The sequence below is a fragment of the Mastigoproctus giganteus genome, chromosome 11 (genome assembly GCF_048544385.1).
Source record: "Mastigoproctus giganteus isolate SK-2022 chromosome 11, ASM4854438v1, whole genome shotgun sequence".
Lineage (NCBI taxonomy): Eukaryota > Metazoa > Arthropoda > Arachnida > Uropygi > Thelyphonidae > Mastigoproctus > Mastigoproctus giganteus.
The window spans coordinates 2,495,740-2,517,866 of record NC_143585.1 but is presented as its reverse complement, the minus strand read 5'-3'; the positions used below and the strand labels follow the sequence as shown (position 1 = coordinate 2,517,866).

The 22,127-nt window shown below is 40.6% G+C and overlaps 1 protein-coding gene across 1 annotated transcript in view; it reads right to left on the bottom strand.

Annotated features, from left to right (window-relative positions):
* The window catches only part of LOC150077646 (transmembrane 9 superfamily member 1-like), a 274,121-nt gene that overhangs the window by 212,429 nt on the left and 39,565 nt on the right, over positions 1–22,127 (bottom strand). The window contains exon 4 of the mRNA XM_090385415.1: positions 1,530–1,634. Within this exon, the coding sequence (XP_090241541.1) occupies positions 1,530–1,634 (105 nt within the window). The remainder of the gene's footprint in view (positions 1–1,529; positions 1,635–22,127) is intronic.

The window sequence follows — 22,127 nt, the reverse complement described above, 5'->3', positions numbered from 1 at the left end:
AATCTAAACAAACTGAAGAAATTACGGAAACCTTTAAGGCTTCTCGTGGTTGGTTTGAGAAATTTAAAAAAAACGGGCCAGTGTAAAATTAACAGGAGAAGCTGCAAATAAGCTTCCAGAAAAACTAAAGGAAATAATTGAACGTGAAAATTTTCCACCAAATTTGGTGTTCAATGTTGACGAAAGCGGTTTGTTCTGGAAACGGCTACCAACAAAAAGCTTCATTTCTATTGAAGAAAAATCAGCTGCTGGGTTCAAAGCAGCCAAAGACCGTTTAACGTTACTCTTTGGATCAAATGCCTCTGGCGATTATAAATTAAAATTGTTATTAGTTTACCATTCAGAAAATCCGAGGGCGTTAAAAGGTAACATAAAAATGAATTTACCTGTAATATGGAAAGCAAATAGAAAAGCGTGGGTTACCAAGGAGTTATTTACTGATTGGTTTGTTAACCACTTTTGTCCTGGAGTAAAACGGTATTGTCAAAAAAAACAACTTTGAAGAAAAAGCTCTTTTGTTGTTAGACAATGCTCCGGGACATCCTACTGATCTTAACACGTTGGACACATGCATTCCTGTCAAAGTTGTGTTTCTTCCAGCAAACACAACTTTTCTGATTCAACCATTGGATCAGGGAGTAATAGCATCATTTAAAGCTTATTATCTGCGTCGAATTTTAAGCAATTTACCTGAACTAGAGGATAAAGAGGAAATGACAGTTAAAACTTTTTGGAAAAACTACACCATTAAAAACGCAATTGAAAACATTGATAGTTCTTGGAAAGAAGTCACTAAGAAATGCTTAAATGGAGTTTGGCGCAAAATATGGCCAGAAGTTGTACTAGAAGAAGAAAATAACATCCAAGAAATTAGAAATGAAGTTATCCAGATGGCTCAATCAATAGGTTTCGAAAATGTCGATGAAGAGGATGTTAGAAATTTATTGAATGCAGAAGATGATGGTTTTTCAGTGGAAGATTTAGAAAACCTTGTTAGCAACGAAGACAAAGATAATGAAGGCGAAGTTAAAGAAGTTCCTGCCGAAAAAGTGTTAACAACCAAAGATTTAAAAAGGTGCTTAAATGACATTGAAAACGTTTTAAATTTTTTTAGTGAAAATGATCCTGATTTAGGAAGAAGTGTTATAGTTAAGCGATCAGTGTTAAATGCAATAACTCCGTATAGGCCATTGTTAAATGAAAGAGAAAAAAAGCATAAACAATCAACTTAACCTCATATTTTAAAATGTGATTTCACTTTGTATGTAAGTTGACTGTTTATTTAATAAAACTTTTCTTTGTTCGAAAAAAAGCTTTTCATTTTCTTTACGTAGGAACGTATCCCTATTCTGGCCATAGTATTTTTACCTCTGAAAACGAAGTTTCGCTTAACGAAGTAATTTCGTGGAACGCATCCTATTCGTTAATCGAGGTATGCCTGTATTTCAAAAATTTGTCTTAATAGTAGTACCAATACTAATGTAACATTCCATCAATCAGAGGAACCTTTAGAAAAATAAGTCACTTACCCAAAACAAATTCAAAGTAATATAAGTCTTCTATTGCATCTTTTAATTTAACTAAATCTTCCTTATTCAAATGAACTGCACACAATTTCTTTTCTTTTTCTGGCACTATAAAAAAAAAACACATGAAAGATTAAATTTCCATTTATATTTAAAAAACACAACTAACAATTTAAATAAAAGATACATATTTTAGAAAAATTATATAGGTAACTACAGTTTATGAGTAGCCAAGTTTAAAAAATAGTATAACTTTTCTACCAATCACAGCAACCATTATTAAACTTCCCAGTGGCTAAAGGCTAATTTCCACATCTATTCTATAACTGACATTCTTAATTTGAATTTATGCCCCCTAAGGTTCATAATCTGAGCAAGAGGAACAATCCCATCAGAATTGAGCTTGCTCAAATCATTCAAGGCCCTGAATGCCTCAATCAGATCAACTTGCAGGTGCCTAGTTCCAGACACTGCAATTTGCAGAACTTAAGCCTTTCTTTATAAAAGCAAATCTTTTGTTCCCCTCCCAAAATATCATTGCCCTTCTCTGTACTCATTCCAGCTGCTCTACATCCTTCCTAAAATGAGGTCTCCAGACCTATATGCAGTACTCAGATTGTGGCCTGACCATTGCCTTCTACAAAGGGATAAACACCTGCTTATTCCTGCTACCAAAATTCCTGTATATCATTGAAAAGACCCCATGAACTGCTCTGACAGCCTGTCTGAACTGCTCAGAAAACTTCCTATTCCGAGTGCACAATTACCCCACATATTTCTCCACTACTCTGAGTGTAGTACCACACAGTTGGTATGTTATTCTGGGGTTAAAGCTAACCATTTGCAGTACTTTGCATTTGTCAATGTTAAACTTCAGTTGCCACTCTCAGCCCTACGTCTTGACTTGGACATTAATCCTGATAATGCCTTCATCAATATCATTGATAAATACAGAAGACAACAATTAGATCAAACAACTAATAACATTAACCCACAAAGTGAAGTGTCCATTGATTACCACTCTGTCTTCTCCAACTAAACCATCCCTTTATCCATAACAACTTGCCCTTAATGTCATACTGCTCCAATTTGTACAGCAGTTTTCCATGCGCAACAATATCAAAAGCTTTCCTGAAATCCAAGTATATGATATCAAAATTATTTTTTCATAGAGTTCCTTTGTGACCACATCAAAGTATCCAATCAAGGTGGTCAGACAAGACTTCCCCTTAACAAACCCAGGTTATGTCTGAACTAAAACTGTAGTCTTGTCCAGATGATCTTACAATGCTTCTTTAACAAGTGATTCCATTATCCTCCCAAGAATAGAAGTTAAACTAAGATGTCTGTAATTACTTGTGTCACCCTTGGATCCCTCCCTCCTTTGTATTTTGGGGGAAACATTTGCACATCTCCAGTCCAAGAGAATCTCCCCTGAACCTTGAATCCAAGGATACTCTCATAATTATGGCTTCGGGTTTCCTTACTTCCTTTGCTGCATCCTTTAATTTAACTGGACAGATCCCATCCACCACAGGTGCCATTCTCATGTAAAAACAGACTTGCTGTCAGTTATTACAAAATCAATTAGCTCCCTTTTAGAGTTTGATAAACGTCTGGCCACCAATTCCTTACAGAATTCCTTGTGTGAATGTAGATACAAAATACTCATTCACTTTGTCAGCTACCTGGGCAGAATCGTCAACAGTTGAACCATCAATATCAAGTGGACCATATCTCATTCATCCCCTTCCTTTCAGTGTTTACATAAGGAAAGTTATAATAGTAATAGTAATAATACTAGGGGCATGCGATGCAAGAAGTCAAGCGTGCATATGAGCTTATGTAGCATCAGCAAAAAAAAAAAAAAAAAAAACACAATTTTACACAACCATTCCCTTTAAAATTTGTACTGTTCCTCCTTGAATTTATTTCAGATGTCAACTTCCACAACAACAGATGAAAGTTTTTGCAACAATTAACCACCCGTTGGCTAAAGGCAAATTTCCACACATCTATTCTACAACTGTCTTTCCTCAATTTGAATTTATGCCTTCTCAGGTTCGTAATCTGAGAAGTGGAAGAATCCCATCGGAATTCAGCATGCTCAACCCATTCAATGCCTTATACACCTCAATATATCATCACGCAGATGTTTGCAGAACTTTTTTTTTTTTTTTTTTTATGTGAACCCCAAACACGAGAGGTATTAGAACCTATAGTACTTAGTACCGTGCTTGGGTTGGAGGGTGAGAAGACGAAAGAAGATATTTGTTGACATTGGACTTGAACTTCTGTAGATTGTAATTTTCAGGAAATACGTATGAAGGAAAGTTGTTCCAAAAAACGGCAGTTGAATGAATAAATGAGGAAGATGAAAAGTTGGTTCTGTGCGTTTGAAGTTGGACAGTAAATGAATGTTGGCTGGTGGCGGCACATGTTCGGACCGTTTTGAAAGAGAGAGCGGGAATTATGGAAGCCAATTCAGAAGAACAGGGCCCATGGAAGTATTTGTAGAAGAGGCATGCAGCAGAAACAGTACATCTATGAGAAAGCGAGTGGAGAGACTCTGTTAGAGATGAATCATTAATTAACCTAACTGCCCTCTTCTGAATGGAATCTAGAAGCCTCAGAGGGGTTTTGAGAGCAGGAATTATAGAAGCCAATTCAGAAGAACAGTGCCCATGGAAGTATTTGTAGAAGAGGCATGCAGCAGAAACAGTACATCTATGAGAAAGCGAGTGGAGAGACTCTGTTAGAGATGAATCATTAATTAACCTAACTGCCCTCTTCTGAATGGAATCTAGAAGCCTCAGAGAGGTTTTGAGAGCGGGAATTATAGAAGCCAATTCAGAAGAACAGTGCCCATGGAAGTATTTGTAGAAGAGGCATGCAGCAGAAACAGTACATCTATGAGAAAGCGAGTGGAGAGACTCTGTTAGAGATGAATCATTAATTAACCTCACTGCCCTCTTCTGAATGGAATCTAGATGCCTCAGAGAGGTTTTGCCCTCTCTGAGGAATGGAATCTAGATGCCTCAGAGAGGTTTTGCCCCTCTGAACAGTGCCCATGGAAGTATTTGTAGAAGAGGCATGCAGCAGAAACAGTACATCTATGAGAAAGCGAGTGGAGAGACTCTGTTAGAGATGAATCATTAAATTCCTGTACATCATTGACAATACCCCATGACCTGCTCTGGCAGCCTGTTGCATTTCTCAGAAAATTTCATATCTGACTGCACAATCACTCCCAGGTCTTTTTCATTTTCTACCAACCTAAGTGTAGTATCACACAGTTGGTACATTCCTCTATGGTTACTTCTACCCATATGCAGTACTTTCCATTTGTCAATGTTAAACTTCATTTGCCTCTTATCAGCCCATCTGCCCAAATTTCTAAATCCTGTTGCAGTGGCACGCTGCCATTACTGTTATTAACAACCCTGCCAATCTTTGTATCATCTGGAAACTTCAACACTATGCCTGATATACCTTCATCAATATGAGTATCCATTGATTACCACCCTGTCTTCTCCCACTCAACCACCCTTTTATTCATTGTAGCAACTTACTCTTAATACCATACTGCTCCAATTTGTATAGTAACCTTCCATGCGTCAAAAGCTTTCTTGAAATCCAAGTATATGACATCAAAATTATATTTTACATCTAGTTCTTTTGTAACCGCACCATAGTATCCAATCAAATTTGTCAGAGAAGATATGTCTGAATTATTACTACAGTTTTCTCTAGATGACGTGCAATGCATCTTTAACCAGTGACTCCATTATTTTATCCAGAACAAAAGTTAATCTAACTGGTCTGTAATTACTTGTGCCACCCTTAGATCCCCTTTTGTGAAATAGGGATACATTGCAAATCTTCAGTCCACAGGGACTTGCCATGACTCCAAGGATGCTCTCATAATAATGGCTAAGGGTTTGCTTAGTTCCTTTGCTGCCTCATTTAATATAACTGGATAGATCCCATCAACCTCAGGTGCCTTCTTATGTTTCACTTCAACAATTTCTCCTCCAATTTCCTCTCAGTTATTAAAAAATCATTAAGCAACCTGTTACAGTTTGATAAACTTCTGGCATTTTTCAACCTTACTAACTCCTCTTGTGTGAATGTAGAAGCAAAATACTCATTCAGTTTGTCAGCTATCTGAGCAGGATCATCAACAGTTGAACCATGAATACCAAGTGGACAAATCTGAATCATCCCCTTCCTTTTAGAGTTTATATAAGTAAAGAAATCCTTGCTGTTTTTCTTAGCATTCTTTGCCAAAGATTTCTCATAATTGGCCTTTGCCTGTTTAACCTTCTTTGTGACTTGGTTACAGTCCAGCTTGTACCTATCATGGGCTTCCATGTCACCTGTTAATATGTATCCCATGCATTTTTCTTCTCTGCCACATGTCTCATTAGTTCATCTGACATCCATTTAGGCCTAAATCTTGAACAATATTTCTTAATCAGTATGAAAAGCCTAGTAGCTTCCTCAATTAATTCCTGGAATTCTTTCCACTCAGAATTTGCAGACCAACTGATGATGTAACACATCATCAGTTGGTGCCACTATACTGAATTTAAAAATTGTCTGAGACTACTGTAGTCACCTTTACCGAAGCAAAAACCCTTCCCTTTACCTCTGATGGTGATTATATCTTTAAGTATATCCCACATCAGTACACTGTGATCACTGCCACCTAGTGGTTCCTTTATCTGCAAATTCTTAATACACAAATGATCATTGCTGATAACCAGATCAAGAGTATTACATTCTCTGGTTGCCTGTCAAGTTTTTGCTGGATTTTTTTGCATCCTTTTCCAACGATTTCTCAGAATCTGCATTCACTTGCGTAACCTCCTCCTGTGTTGCCTGATAATTTATATGAATCCCATGAATTTTTCTTCTCTGCCATGAGTCTCTTTAGTTCATCTGACATTCGTTTAGGCCGAAACCTTGAGCAGTATTTCTGTGTTGGTATGAAAAGCCTAGTAGCTTCGAAGATTAATTTCTTGAATTTTTCACATTTAGAATTTGCTATTGGTAACATCATCAGTTGGTCTCAATGCACAGAATTTAAAAACTGTCTGAGTCCACTATAGTCACCTTTATAAAAGCAAAAACCCCTCCCTTTACCCTTGATGGTAGTTAAATCCCATATCAGTACACTATGATCACTGCCACCTAGTGGTTAGTTTATCTGCAGATTCTTAATGCATGAATAATCAGATCAAGGGTATTATTCCTCTGACTCACAAACATAACGCTATATAAAACAATCATCCAATAAATCCGCACAGGTCTTGCTAGTGTGTGTGTGTGTGTGTGTGTGTGTGTGTGTGTGTGTGTGTGTGTGTGTGTGTGAGTGAGTGAGTGAGTGAGTGAGTGACCAACCCACAAGTTCCAGTCAATATCTGAGAAGTTAAAATACCCCATTAAGACACATTCTGATTTACTGGTCCACTCTATTTCTGTGTACCATTGTTCGTTGTACTCAGAGTCATTAGGCTTATAACACAGACACATGTTTTTATATTGTACTTTATTTTTGCTTTCCCAGAGTTATGTCACACCAAATTGACTCAACATTACACTGTCCCCCCCATGACAACTGGATGCACTATCTCAGATTTTAAATACTATAGTATACTATAGAACAAAATAGTACAGTACAGCATAGCTTAGCATAGCATAGTGCAACACAACACAGCCCAGCATAGCATAGCACAACAGCACAGCACAGCATATCGTAATACAGATTTTAGTAATAAATAGACTCATACACCAACCATGAAAATATAAGTATTTACTGTAACTAAAATATTTACAAATTAAAATAAAATAAAATAAATATTTACAAAATCTGCTATTATATTAAATTATGTACAATATAAAAACATTAAAACTATGATGAAATCCTTGTGATAAAATACACTAAATAAACCGGATTAAAAGCGATAAAAAGGATAAAAATCTGGAGCTTTCGGAAGCATCGGCTTCCTTCCTCAGCAGTAACAAAACTTCCTGCAGCACATCCTTATATAACAGGCTCACGGTACTTATACACGTGGTACAGTCTGTGCATGATCTGAACTGGAAGAGGAAACAGCTCGGGAACGTGTCAAGCAAAACCGTTCATCCGTACTTAGGACGATAGTTTCAAACAGAGGATGCATATGCATACCTCTGTCCCTGTTCATAATATTGTGGTCGGATGAACAGATTCATAGGCTCTCAAGCCATTTACGGTTCCAGAACCCATGCGCTCAATCCACAATAACCGCATCCTTTATTTTAGTGTATCTTATCACAAGGATTTCATCATAGTTTTAATGTTTTTATATTGTACATAATTTAATATAATAGCAGATTTTGTAAATATTTATTTTATTTTATTTTAATTTGTAAATATTTTAGTTACAGTAAAGTACTTATATTTTCATGGTTGGTATATGAGTCTATTTATTATTAAAATATGAATTTGCCCAACTTCAGAGGCCTTTTTCAGGATATCGTAATACAGCATAGTATGGCATGGCATGGAACTGCACGGCATACAAGAGCCTAGTGGACATGTGTATATGTAAAGGGTGGCTCCTAGAATGACAATTCAACTCTGCCTCCTAGAATGTCAGTTCGTATCTGTGTGAAGAACAGTACCAGTGTAAGAGGGCCAGAAATGTGAGTACAGGTGTGTGTGTTTTCTGCAGTTATCTTCTGGCCACTTGGCTACCCAGAAGTATTAGTCACCTGGAGAGATGATTCTGGGTTCTTGTGGGCCAGGATCCTCTGAGGATTTCAGTGGGGCCCATTCCAGAGGAGAGTTAAAAAGAAAAAAAAAACACCAGTGGCACTACATATGTAAAAAAAAAAAAATAAATAAAAATAAAAAAAAAGAGAGAAAGAAGAAGGCAGTGGTGCTGCTAAAAAAAAAGGGAAAAAAAAGTGATGCTAATACAAAATAAATAAATTTCCTAGGTGCTTAATCCAGAGGGAGGAAAAAAACATACACTTCTTGAGTACTTGAATTTACACATTCAATAATTATTAAAGGAGATCAAACCAGCCGTAGCTGGTTTGATCTCTGACAGCACTGAACACCTTTACAGAAATACACCTCGAGCAAAAGACTGAAGAATCTGATATGACTCCGAGCTTTGAAGCAGGAACGACTCCTGTCCTGGTTGAAAATTAGGAAGTGTATAAAGAGGAAGTCCAAGATGATCATACAGCGAGCAATGAAACAAGACGTGATCTGTTTGAGATAATTTGAACCAAAAAGACTGATTCATCAATCCATATCTTGCCAAGAGGTAAGACATATATATCCAAGGAGAACCAAAATTGAACACATTTATCCAAGAGAAATGACACGTCTTGTATAAATTTTCTCGTTGTAGCACCAACGGGAGCTGTGTCTTGGGACTGCCAGATATAAGCAGTGCAGAATTGGAATTTGGGGATTACAATGTGTACATGAAGGACAGGCAAGATAGAAGGGGATGGGGATGATGTTGTTAGTTAAGAAACACATGAAATACAACTAGTTGACGTGTGGACAGTGCAGTGTTGAGTCAGTTTGGTGTGGCATAAGCACTAGGAAACCAAGTTGAGTAGGAGTGTGTTATAGGGCTAATGACTCTGATGAGTACAATGAACAACTGCACAGGGAAACAGAGTGGGCCAGTAAATCAGATTGACTAATGGGAGATTTTAACTTCCTAGATATAGACTGGAACTTGTGGGTTAGTCACTCACACACCAGCATGACTTTTGTGGATTTATTGGATGACTGTTTGCTACAGAAGCATGTTCAAAGAGATGACCAGAGGGAGTAATACTCTTGATCTGATTATCAGTAGTGATTCTTCATGCATTAAGAATCTGCAGATAAGGGAACCACTAAGTGGTAGCGATCACGATGTACTGATGTGGGATTTACTTAAAGATGTAACTACAAACAGGAGTAAAGAGAAGTTTTCTTGCTTTCGTAAAGGTGACCACAGTGTTCTCAAACAGTTCTTAAATTCTATACAGTGGCACCAACTGATATTGTTACCAACAGCAAATTCTAACTGGGAAGCATTCAAGGAAGTAATCATGGAAGCTTCTAGGCTTTTCATAACAACAAAGAAATACTGTTCAAGGTTTACTGTTCAAATTTAGGCCTAAATGGATGTCATATGACCTAATGAGACTCATGGTAGGGAAGAAAAATGCATGGAATGGATATAAATTATCAGGAGACACAGATGCTTATGGTAGATATAAGATAGTTTATAATCAAGTCACAAAGGACATTAGGCAAGCAAAGACAGGCTACGTGAAATCTTTGGCAAACAATGCAAAGAAAAACATAGAATAGACAAAAGAATAGACTTCTTTACAAGAAAAAGAATAGACTTCTTTACTTATGTAAACTCTAGAAGGAAGGGGATGAATCAGATTGGTTCACTTGACATCGACAGTTCAATTGTTGATGAACCTGCTGAGGTAGCTAACAAACTGAATGAGTATTTTACATATACATTCAGACATGAGACAGTCTGGAGGGAATGAAGTTTTTTGAGCAGTGCAAAAAGGCTGCAAGAGTAGCTCATGGTGTCTTGTCAATAATACACAGGAATTTTGCTAGCAGGATTAAGGGGTGCTTGTCCCCTTGTATAAAGCAATGGTCAGGCCACACCTTGAGTACTGCATGCAGGTCTGAAGGCCTCATTTTACTAAAGATGTAGAGCTGCTGGAAGGAGTATAGAGATGGGCAACGGGATTGGTGAGTGGAACAAAGGGTTAGTGTTACCAAGAAAGGCTCATCATCATCATCATCAGCCATTTTCAATCCACTGCAGGATGAAGGCCTCTCCAGCAACTTTCCAGTTCCTTCTGTTTTGAGCACTGGCCATCCATTTACTACTCAAAAACTCATGAATTTCATCTACCAAGAAAGGCTAAAGTTCTGCAAATTGCAGCGTCTGGAGACTAAGCACCTGCGAGGTGATCTTATTTTGTTTGTTTTGTTATTTGGTTTTTAGGAGCATTAGCAACTAAGGTCATATTGCTCCGGGGATATGCGGTGGTCATTCCCTGACCTTTCTGCATCCTCCGTATTTGGTGGTCATGGGCTCGAACCCCGGTCTAATCAAGAGGCGTGTGCTACACACTGCTACTCCTGCCCACCTGTCTAAGGAGGCACCTGCGAGGTGATCTAATTGAGGCATTGTTGTTGTGATGTTTTCTGGCACAAGGGCTACTTAGGCCATATTGCACATCTAACTAAGGTATATAAGGGCTTGAATGGACTGAGCAAGCTGAATGCTAATGGGATTTTTCCCCTTGCTCAGATTACACTTTTTTTTTTTTTTTTATGTGAACCCCAAACACGAGAGGTATTAGAACCTATAGTACTACCGTGCTTGGGTTGGAAAGACGAAAGAAGATATTTGTTGATATTGGACTTGAACTTCTGTAGATTGTAATTTTCAGGAAATACGTATGAAGGAAGGTTGTTTCAGAAAACGGCAGTTGAATGAATAAATGAGGAAGATGAAAAGTTGGTTCTGTGAGTTTGAAGTTGGACAGTAAATGGATGTTGGCTGGTGGCGGCACGTGTTCGGACAGTTTTGAAAGAGAGAGAGCGGGAATTATAAAAGCCAATTCAGAAGAACAGTGCCCATGGAAGTACCTGTAGAAGAGGCATGCAGCAGAAACAGTACGTCTATGAGAAAGCGAGTGGAGAGACTGTTAGAGATGAATCATTAATTAACCTAACTGCCCTCTTCTGAATGGAATCAAGAAGCCTGAGAGAGGTTTTTGGGGGCACCACTCCAGATGTTGGAACAATATTCCATGGCTGGGCGGATTTGCGATTTATACAGAGTGAGCAGCTGTTTGGAAGAAAAGTAAAGAGAGAAAACCAAGTTTTTTAGATGCAGAGAAAGCAATATTTGTAATGTGCTTGTACCAAGAGAGAGTAGTTGTTTTGTTTGTTTTTTTTGTTTTTTTTGGAGCATTAGCAACCAAGGCCATATTGCTCCGGAATATGCAGTGGTCATTCCCTGACCTTTCCGCATCCTCCGTATTTGGTGGTGACGGGTTCGAACCCCGGTCTAATCAAGAAGCGCAGAGAGAGTAGTAGTAGTAGTAGTAGTAGTGGCATGTGATGCAAGAAAGCAAATGTATGAGCTTATGCAGCATCAGCCAAAAAAAAAAAAAAAAAATCACACCATTCCCTCCAAATGCCTGTCCAGTTCCTCCTTAAATTTATTCAACCTATCAACTTCCACAACGACAGATGGAAGTTTCTTCCAGCAATTAACCACCCACTGGCTAAAGGCAAATTTCCGCACATCTATTCTACATCTGTCCTTTCTTAATTTGCATTTATTCCCCCTTAGGTTCGTAATCTGAAGTGGAAGGATCCCATCAGAATTCAGCGTGCTCAACCCATTCAAGGCCTTATACACCTCAATCAGATCACCACGCAGGTGCCTAGTCTCCAGCCATTGCAATTTGCAGAACTTAAGCTTCTCTTGGTAAGAGGATCCCTTCATTCCCCTCACCAATCTTGTTGCCCTTCTCTGTACACGCTCAAGCAAATCTACATCCTTCCTAAAATGAGGCCTCCAGACCTGTACGCAATACTCAAGGCATGGCCTGACCATTGCCTTATACAGAGGGACAATCACTTCCTTTTCCCTGCTAGAAAAATTCCTATATATCATTGACAAAACCCCATGACCTGCTCTGGCAGCCTGTCTGCATTTCTCAGAAAACTTCATATCTGACTGCACAATTACTCCCAGGTCTTTTTTCATTTTCAACCACCTTAAGTGTAGAATCACACAGTTGGTACGTTTCTCTGGGGTTACTTCTACTTTGCGTTTGTCAAAGTAGAAGTAACCCCAGTACTTTGCGTTTGTCAAGGTTAAACTTCAGTTGCCACTTCTTAGCCCAACTGCCCAAATTATCTCGATCCTGTTGCAGTAGCACACTGCCATTACTGTCATTAACAACCCTGCCAACCTTTGTATCATCTGCAAACTTCGACATTAAGCCTGATATACCTTCATCAATATCACTGATAAATATACAAAACAACGGTGGACCCAACACCGAACCCTGTGGGACTCCACTAATAACATTAGTCCACGAAGAGCAGCACCCATTGATTACCACCCTCTGTCTTCTCGCACTTAACCATCCTTTTATCCATTGTAGCAACTTACCCTTAATACCATTCTGCTCCAATTTGTACAATAGTCTTCCATATGCAACAGTATCAAAAGCCTTTCTAAGGTCCAAATATATGATATCAAAATTATTCTTTGCATCCAGTTACTTTGTGACTACATCATAGTATCCAATCAAATTTGTCAGACAAGACTTTCCCTTAACAAACCCATGCTGTGTCTGAATTATTGCTGCAGTCTTGTCGAGATGACCCTGCAATGCATCTTTAACCAGCAACTCCATTATTTTACCAGGAACAAAAGTTAAACTAACTGGTCTGTAATTACTCGTGTCACCCTTCGATTCCCCTTTGTGAATTGGGGATACATTTGCACATCTCCAGTCCGTCGGAATCTCCCCTGAGTCCAAGGATGCTCTCATAATTATGGCTAAGGGTTTGCTTAGTTGCTTTGCCGCCTCCTTTAAAATAACTGGTTTGATCCCATCCACCCCAGGTGCTTTTCTTATGTTTAACTTCAACAATTTCTCCTCCACTTTGCTCTCAGTTATTACAAAATCATTAAGCATCCTGCTACAATTTGATAACCTTCTGCCATTTTCAAACCTTAATAATTCCTCATGTGTGAATGTAGATGCAAAATACTCATTCAGTTTGTTTGCTATCTGAGCAGGATCATCAACAGTCGACTCATCGATGTCAAGTGGACCAATCAGATTCATTCCCTTCCTTTTAGACTAAGGTTAAGCAGGTAAAGGCAGATTACGAGAAATGAACTCTTTGGCAGAAGATGCAAAGAAAAACAGCAAAGAGTTCTTTACTTATGTAAACTCTAAAAGGAAGATGAATCAGATTGATCCACTTGATATTGATGGTTCAACTGTTGATGATCCTGCTCAGGTAGCTAACAAACTAAATGAATATTTTACATCTACATTCAAACATGAGGAGTTATTCAGGAAGGAAATACCAGAGGTGTATTAAACTCTGGCAGTTAGCTAGATAATCTTATAATAACTGAGAGTAAAGTGGAGGAGAAATTGTTTAAGATAAACATTAGAAAGGCACCTGGGGTGAATGGAATCTATACAGTTATATTGAAGGAGGCAGCAAAGGAAGTAAGCAAACCCTTAGCCATAATTATGACAGCTTCCTTGGACTCAGGGGAGCCACCCACAGACTGGAGATGTGCAAATGTGACCCCAATTCACAAAGGAGGATCAAAGGCTGACACAATTACTTTGTAATTATAGATCTGTGAGTTTAACTTCTGTTCCAGGAAAATTAATGTAGGCACTGGTTAAAAAAATAGCATTGCAGGATCATCTAGACAAGACTTCAGTTATAGCTCTGACACAGCATGGGTTTGTTAAGGGGAAATCTTGTCTGACCAATTTGATTGGATACTATGATGTAGTCACAAAGTAACTGGATGCAAAGAATAATTTTGATATCATATATCTGGATCTTAGAAAGGCTTTTGATACTGTTGCATATGGAAGACTGTTGTACAAATTGGAGCAGTGCAGCATTGGAGGCAAATTGCTCCTATGGATAAAGGGAAGGTTGAGTGGGAGAAGACAGAGGGTGGTAATCAATGGACACTGCTCCTTGTGGACTAATTTTGTTAGTGGAGTCCCCCAGGTTCAGTGTTAGGTCCATTGTTGTTTACTGCATTCATTAATAATACTGATGATGATATATTTGTATATAGCTTAATGTCCAAGTTTGCAGATGATACAAAGGTTGGCAGGGTTGTTAAGGACACTACTGATAGTATGCTGCTGCAACAAGATCTGGAAAGATTGAAAAGATGGGCTGAGAGGTGGCAACTGAAGTTTAACATTGACAAATGTCAAGTACTGCATATGGGAAGCAGTAACCCAAGAGTAATGTATCAACTGTGTGGTACTGCACTGACAGAGGTAGAGAGTGAAAAGGACCTGGGGTAATTGTGCAGGCAGATTTGAAGTTTTCTGAGCAGCGCAGACAGTCTACAAGAGTAGCTCATGGTGTCTTGTCAATGATATACAGGAATTTTTCTAGCAGGGATAAGGAGGTGATTATCCCCTTGTACAAAGGCAATGGTCAGGCCACACCTTGAGTGCTGTATACAGGCATGGAGGCCTCATTTTAAGAAGGATGTAGAGCTGTTAGAACGAGTACAGAGAAGCGCAACAAGATTAGTGAATGAAACAAAGGGTTGCTCTTACGAGGAAAGAGCTTAAGTTTTGCAAATTACAACGTCTGGAGACTAGGCACCTGCAAGGTGATCTGACTGAGGTGTATAAAGCCTTGAATGGTTTGAGCATGCTCAATGCTGATGGGATTCTTCCTCTTGCTCAGAATAATCGCCTGAGAGGGGAGAAATTCAAATTGAGTAAAGACAGTTGTAGGACAGATGTGCAGAAGCTTGCCTTCAGCCAACAGGTGGTTAATTGCTGAAACAAACTTCCAACTGTTGTTGCAGAAGTTGATAGCTTAAACAGATTCAAGGTAGAACTAGACAAACATTTGGAGCAGGGGGATGAGTGAAATGAGAAGGGGTGTGTGTTTTTTTTTTTTTTTGTCTGATGCTATATAATCTTGCTTTCTTGCATCATGTGCCCTCGCTAATGGTAATGTTTGCATCTGTCTTTACTGACGAAAGACCCCTATGCTGAGATGAGGCTGTGCAAACAAGGCTGAGCCATATAAAATTAGTGATTTGAAAATCACAGATGACTGTTTATTAGAAAATCCTCAAGCATAAAAGCAAGTAAGGCTCCCAGAGTTGATGGCATATACCCAGTAATTTTGAGGGGAAGCTGCCAGGGAATGTACTGAATCACTGATGTTAATTATGAGGGCATCTTTGGATTGAAGAAGTGCCAATGTATCGCCAATACATTGGCACTTCTAAAAGTTCTAAGGCAGTTCTAAGAGTGAAGTCAGTAACCACAGACGAGTTAGTCTAACCTCGGTGGTAAGGAAAATCTTAGAAGCAATGATTAAGTGTGCAATCCAGACATTTAGATAGATATAGCATTCTGAAGTATACACAAGATGAACATGGTTCTGTTAAGGGAAAATTATGTTTAACCATGTTAGTAGGCTATTTTGACTCAGTTACTCATGAGCTAGATATATGAAACAATTTCAACATAATTTATTTGGATTTTAGTAAAATCCAAATAAATTTTGACTCAGTCCTTCAAGAGAGTGGGACTGAGTCAAATGAGAGGCTACTATATAATCTGGAAGATGTTAAGATTACTGGAAAGATTCTGGGATGGATTGCTAGGTGGCTGAAGGCAGAAGGTTGTGATTAATGAATATTCTTCAGATTGTTGTAACGTGAAGAATTGGGTCCCCCAGTGATCGGTTCTTGCACCACTGTTGTTCCTGATTTTCATAAACAACATCAATGAAAGAATAGAAGGCATGATGTCAAAATTTGCAGACAACATAAAAATTGGTCGAGTAGTTAATTATCAGTGCCAAGCAGTTCTCCTTCAGGATGACTTGAACACGCCTCAAAAATGGTCAGAAAAGTGGCAGCTGTTTTTAATATGGCAAAAGGCAAGGTCTTACACTTGGGGAATAGCTACCTCAAAGTGAATTATACACTATGTGGGGTTGATTTAAAAACATTATAGAAAGAAAAGGATCTGGGAGTTACCATATGGGCAGACATGGAATTTTCTGAATGGTGTAAACAGGCAGCCAAGGGAAAGCCCACAGTGTCCTAGTGATGATTTATCAAACATTATCCTGTGGAGATAGGGAGGTCATAATCCCATTGTATAAAGCAATTGTAAGACCACATTTAGAATACTGTGTTTAAGTATGGAGACTTCATCTGAAAAAAGACACGGGGCTTCTTGAAAGGGTCCAAAGATAGGCAACTCACACAGCAAGATTGGTAAAAGGGCAACCATACCAGGAAAGACTGATCACGTGAGCTACAGAGCTTGGCAACAGGCACCTCAGAGGTGACCTGATTGAGGTTTATAAGGCTCTAAAAAGGGATTAGTAAAATTAATAAAGGTGGAATTTTCCCTGTTATAAAGAATTCCTCAACCAGGTTCCATAAATTCAAATTACAGAGGAAGAGGTTTAAACTAGATTGAAGGAAGTTTTCTTTTAGCCAGCAAGTTGTTGGTTGTTGGAACAAGTTGCTTACAGGTAGTTGAGGCTGAGAGTTTGAACAGTTTCAAAAGGTCAACTGGATTATGTTAACCATGTGATAGTATAAACCAGAGTTGCGATGCTCCATCCATTCGACGTTGATCTCAACATTTGTAAAAGAATAATTTTCATTCCTGTGATCAAGACATATAGTCAAAAAGCATTGTCAGCTTCAAGAAAGAAAATCGTTTTGCAATATTTTTGTTAAATTCTTTTAATTAATTTTTTACTTAATTTTTAATTGCATTCAATTGATTTTAAATTGTGTTATATTGTTTTTTTAATTGTTTTCAACTAATTTTTTACTGAGGAATTTTATTGTGGCTTAAACACAGAGCGTACAGATAAAGCAGAAATATATGAGCTTTCGGCTATATGGTAGCCTTCGTCAGAATTAAAATACATGAATGGCAGTTGGAATGAAGATGTGCACTGCCAGGTGCGTGAGACGCGAGGTTTAATTGTTTGTTGACGTCTGTGGCTGTGACGCATGATGACGTGGCCAGCGCTTGTCCAATGACAGAACTACTGACTCTGTGATCGGGTTGACTTGGCAACCACTGTTCCTGTTTAAGGATTTATCCGAAGATTTTATATTTAATGATTCCAACCAGGTACGCTTTAGGTAATGGTGGGATCTGTCTACCACCACGACATCGCGGTGTGGGTCGATGTCGTGGTGGGTTGTCCAGACATGTTCGGCGATAGCTGAGTGTTCTATATCCGCTAAACGGATCGCTCTTTTGTGCTCCGAGAGACGTTTCTCGAGTCGACGTCCAGTCTCTCCGAAGTAGCAGCTAGTGCAGTCACGGCAAGAGATGCGGTAGACTAAACCGCTCTGCAGAAGGGTGGGGACAGGTGTTTTCACGTTGGAAATGAAAGAACGCAGTTTCCTGCCTGGGAGCTGGATGCACTTTATTCCGTGCGTTCTCAGGATTCTACCGATCTGTTGTGACAGGTTGGGGTAGTATGGGATGAATGCCCTTGTGGATGGCTCGTCACTGTTGGTGTTGTAGCTGGTCGTCACGATGTCACGTGTCTGTAGATCACACCTGTCGAGGACGTCAATGGGGTAGCCACACCTCGTAAGGTCTACTTTGACCCTAGTGACCTCTTTGCGTCTTTCATCAGCGGAGCTGGAGTGTGTCCAGGCGCGAGTAAGCAAGGTTCGGGCCGTGGAGAGGAGGTGGCCTCGCGCGTGTGCTGCCCGGAAGTTGGTAAACTGGCCAGCACACATGGGCTTACGATAAACTGTAGTCCTCAGGTATGTGCCTTCACGTCGGACAAGTGTGTCTAAGTATGGTAAAGAGTTGTTCGACTCCAGCTCAATCGTGAATTTTATGAAGGGCGATAGTGAGTTGAGGTATGATAGAAGTCGCTGACCTGAGTCTCCATACTTAGACACACTTGTCCGACGTGAAGGCACATACCTGAGGACTACAGTTTATCGTAAGCCCATGTGTGCTGGCCAGTTTACCAACTTCCGGTCAGCACACGCGCGAGGCCACCTCCTCTCCACGGCCCGAACCTTGCTTACTCGCGCCTGGACACACTCCAGCTCCGCTGATGAAAGACGCAAAGAGGTCACTAGGGTCAAAGTAGACCTTACGAGGTGTGGCTACCCCATTGACGTCCTCGACAGGTGTGATCTACAGACACGTGACATCGTGACGACCAGCTACAACACCAAGTGACGAGCCATCCACAAGGGCATTCATCCCATACTACCCCAACCTGTCACAACAGATCGGTAGAATCCTGAGAACGCACGGAATAAAGTGCATCCAGCTCCCAGGCAGGAAACTGCGTTCTTTCATTTCCAACGTGAAAACACCTGTCCCCACCCTTCTGCAGAGCGGTTTAGTCTACCGCATCTCTTGCTGTGACTGCACTAGCTGCTACTTCGGAGAGACTGGACGTCGACTCGAGAAACGTCTCTCGGAGCACAAAAGAGCGATCCGTTTAGCGGATATAGAACACTCAGCTATCGCCGAACATGTCTGGACAACCCACCACGACATCGACCCACACCGCGATGTCGTGGTGGTAGACAGATCCCACCATTACCTAAAGCGTACCTGGTTGGAATCATTAAATATAAAATCTTCGGATAAATCCTTAAACAGGAACAGTGGTTGCCAAGTCAACCCGATCACAGAGTCAGTAGTTCTGTCATTGGACAAGCGCTGGCCACGTCATCATGCGTCACAGCCACAGACGTCAACAAACAATTAAACCTCGCGTCTCACGCACCTGGCAGTGCACATCTTCATTCCAACTGCCATTCATGTATTTTAATTCTGACGAAGGCTACCATATAGCCGAAAGCTCATATATTTCTGCTTTATCTGTACGCTCTGTGTTTAAGCCACAATAAAATTCCTCAATGAATCCAGAGCGCGTAGGCCTGTTTCGTTATGTTCGTACTATTCTTGGCCAACCAGCATACGACATGGTCGTGAGACTACAGAAAGATTTTATCTTCATAGCCCGTAGTAGACAACACCTGAGGTTTGCGCATAGGTGCAAAGCTAACGAGATTATACCGAAAGGGTTTCGCTACAAACAACCGTTTTCTAATGAGCGCATGAGACGTGCCTGTCGGAACTTCGGCCTCAAAACCCTACGTATATGGATCGGCTGCCTCCATCATGACATACAACGTGCTTCAGCGAGCAAGGCAACCCTACTAGCCGACCTTAAGACTCTGATTCCCGATCCCGTTTACACCAATGTGGTCAACACTTTATGTCACCAGGCCATCAGAGAATCAGATCTTTATTGTACCCGACAGAAACGTAAGTTTTGTAATTTGATTAATGAATCCCGTCAATTGCGCAGCCAATGTAATACCCCTCTCACTAATTCCACGGACTTCGTATTGAACCTAAGCAGCAAACAGTTATCTGCGGACCAAGTAAACGTATTGACTCTTGGCATGACGTTTGCCGTTCTTCCTAAGCACCCGCCGATCACCGACATCGCCTTAGGTGTGGAAGCCAGCTTATCACGCCTCCCAGAAGATGTAGCCAACACAATCCGCTTGAAGACTGCAGCAGTTCTACACCGTGCTCGCCCCGTCTCTTCTAACCTCAACCGTACACAGTTCTCTGCCCTCAAGGCATTGAAACAGGATTCGTCCATCGTCATTCTACCGGCAGACAAAGGCCGCCGTACGGTTGTAATGGATCACACTGATTACATGGCGAAAGCGCTACTACTTTTACGGGATACTACTGTATACAAACCCCTGACCATCAACCCCAACAGAGTTTTAGAACGATGGGAATCAGAGGTGAATATCCTCGTCAACAGTTGGCTGAAACAAGGGAAGATCACACAGTCAACCCGTAATCACCTCCGTGCTTCCGGATGTCAGATCCCACGGTTTTACGGCCTACCGAAAGTGCACAAAGAAGACACACCACTGAGACCAATTGTATCCTGCTGTGGATCACCGACTTACGAGCTGTCTAAATTTGTCTCGAGACTTCTTTCTCCTCTGGTTGGCAAGACCACCCACACCGTTTCCAACAGTGTTGAATTCATAAAGAGGATTCGCACTGTATCCATCTCGCAGAATCAAGTTATGGCATCGTTCGACGTCATATCGCTCTTTACCTCCATCCCTGTGGAACTTGCCATTTCTTGTGCAAAACAACTCTTGGACAATGATAGAACCCTCAGCGAAAGAACTGGTCTCACACCCGATGACATTTCCACCGCCCTCAGACTGTGCTTAACAGGGGGTGCGATCATATTTAATGGCTCAGTCTACCAGCAGATACATGGCACGGCCATGGGTTCCCCGGTCAGCTCAGTCACAGCAAACATCGTGATGGAGGAGTTAGAGGGACGTGCGTTTGCACACACACCTGATCACATCGCCTTTTGGTGTCGCTATGTTGACGATGTGCTCGTGGTCATCCCTAGAGACTCAGGTCAGCGACTTCTATCATACCTCAACTCACTATCGCCCTTCATAAAATTCACGATTGAGCTGGAGTCGAACAACTCTTTACCATACTTAGACACACTTGTCCGACGTGAAGGCACATACCTGAGGACTACAGTTTATCGTAAGCCCATGTGTGCTGGCCAGTTTACCAACTTCCGGTCAGCACACGCGCGAGGCCACCTCCTCTCCACGGCCCGAACCTTGCTTACTCGCGCCTGGACACACTCCAGCTCCGCTGATGAAAGACGCAAAGAGGTCACTAGGGTCAAAGTAGACCTTACGAGGTGTGGCTACCCCATTGACGTCCTCGACAGGTGTGATCTACAGACACGTGACATCGTGACGACCAGCTACAACACCAACAGTGACGAGCCATCCACAAGGGCATTCATCCCATACTACCCCAACCTGTCACAACAGATCGGTAGAATCCTGAGAACGCACGGAATAAAGTGCATCCAGCTCCCAGGCAGGAAACTGCGTTCTTTCATTTCCAACGTGAAAACACCTGTCCCCACCCTTCTGCAGAGCGGTTTAGTCTACCGCATCTCTTGCCGTGACTGCACTAGCTGCTACTTCGGAGAGACTGGATGTCGACTCGAGAAACGTCTCTCGGAGCACAAAAGAGCGATCCGTTTAGCGGATATAGAACACTCAGCTATCGCCGAACATGTCTGGACAACCCACCACGACATCGACCCACACCGCGATGTCGTGGTGGTAGACAGATCCCACCATTACCTAAAGCGTACCTGGTTGGAATCATTAAATATAAAATCTTCGGATAAATCCTTAAACAGGAACAGTGGTTGCCAAGTCAACCCGATCACAGAGTCAGTAGTTCTGTCATTGGACAAGCGCTGGCCACGTCATCATGCGTCACAGCCACAGACGTCAACAAACAATTAAACCTCGCGTCTCACGCACCTGGCAGTGCACATCTTCATTCCAACTGCCATTCATGTATTTTAATTCTGACGAAGGCTACCATATAGCCGAAAGCTCATATATTTCTGCTTTATCTGTACGCTCTGTGTTTAAGCCACAATAAAATTCCTCAATGAATCCAGAGCGCGTAGGCCTGTTTCGTTAATTTTTTACTGTAATATAATATTTTCGATTTTTAAATTTAATATTTTACTGTAATGTTATATTCGTTTTAATTTCTGGAGAGTATCATACAGAAGTTTGATACTCTGCAGAAATTATTAAATTCATATTGAGGTGAACTTCTCTTATTCTTTTACAAATGTTAACTATGTGAGGAGAGAAA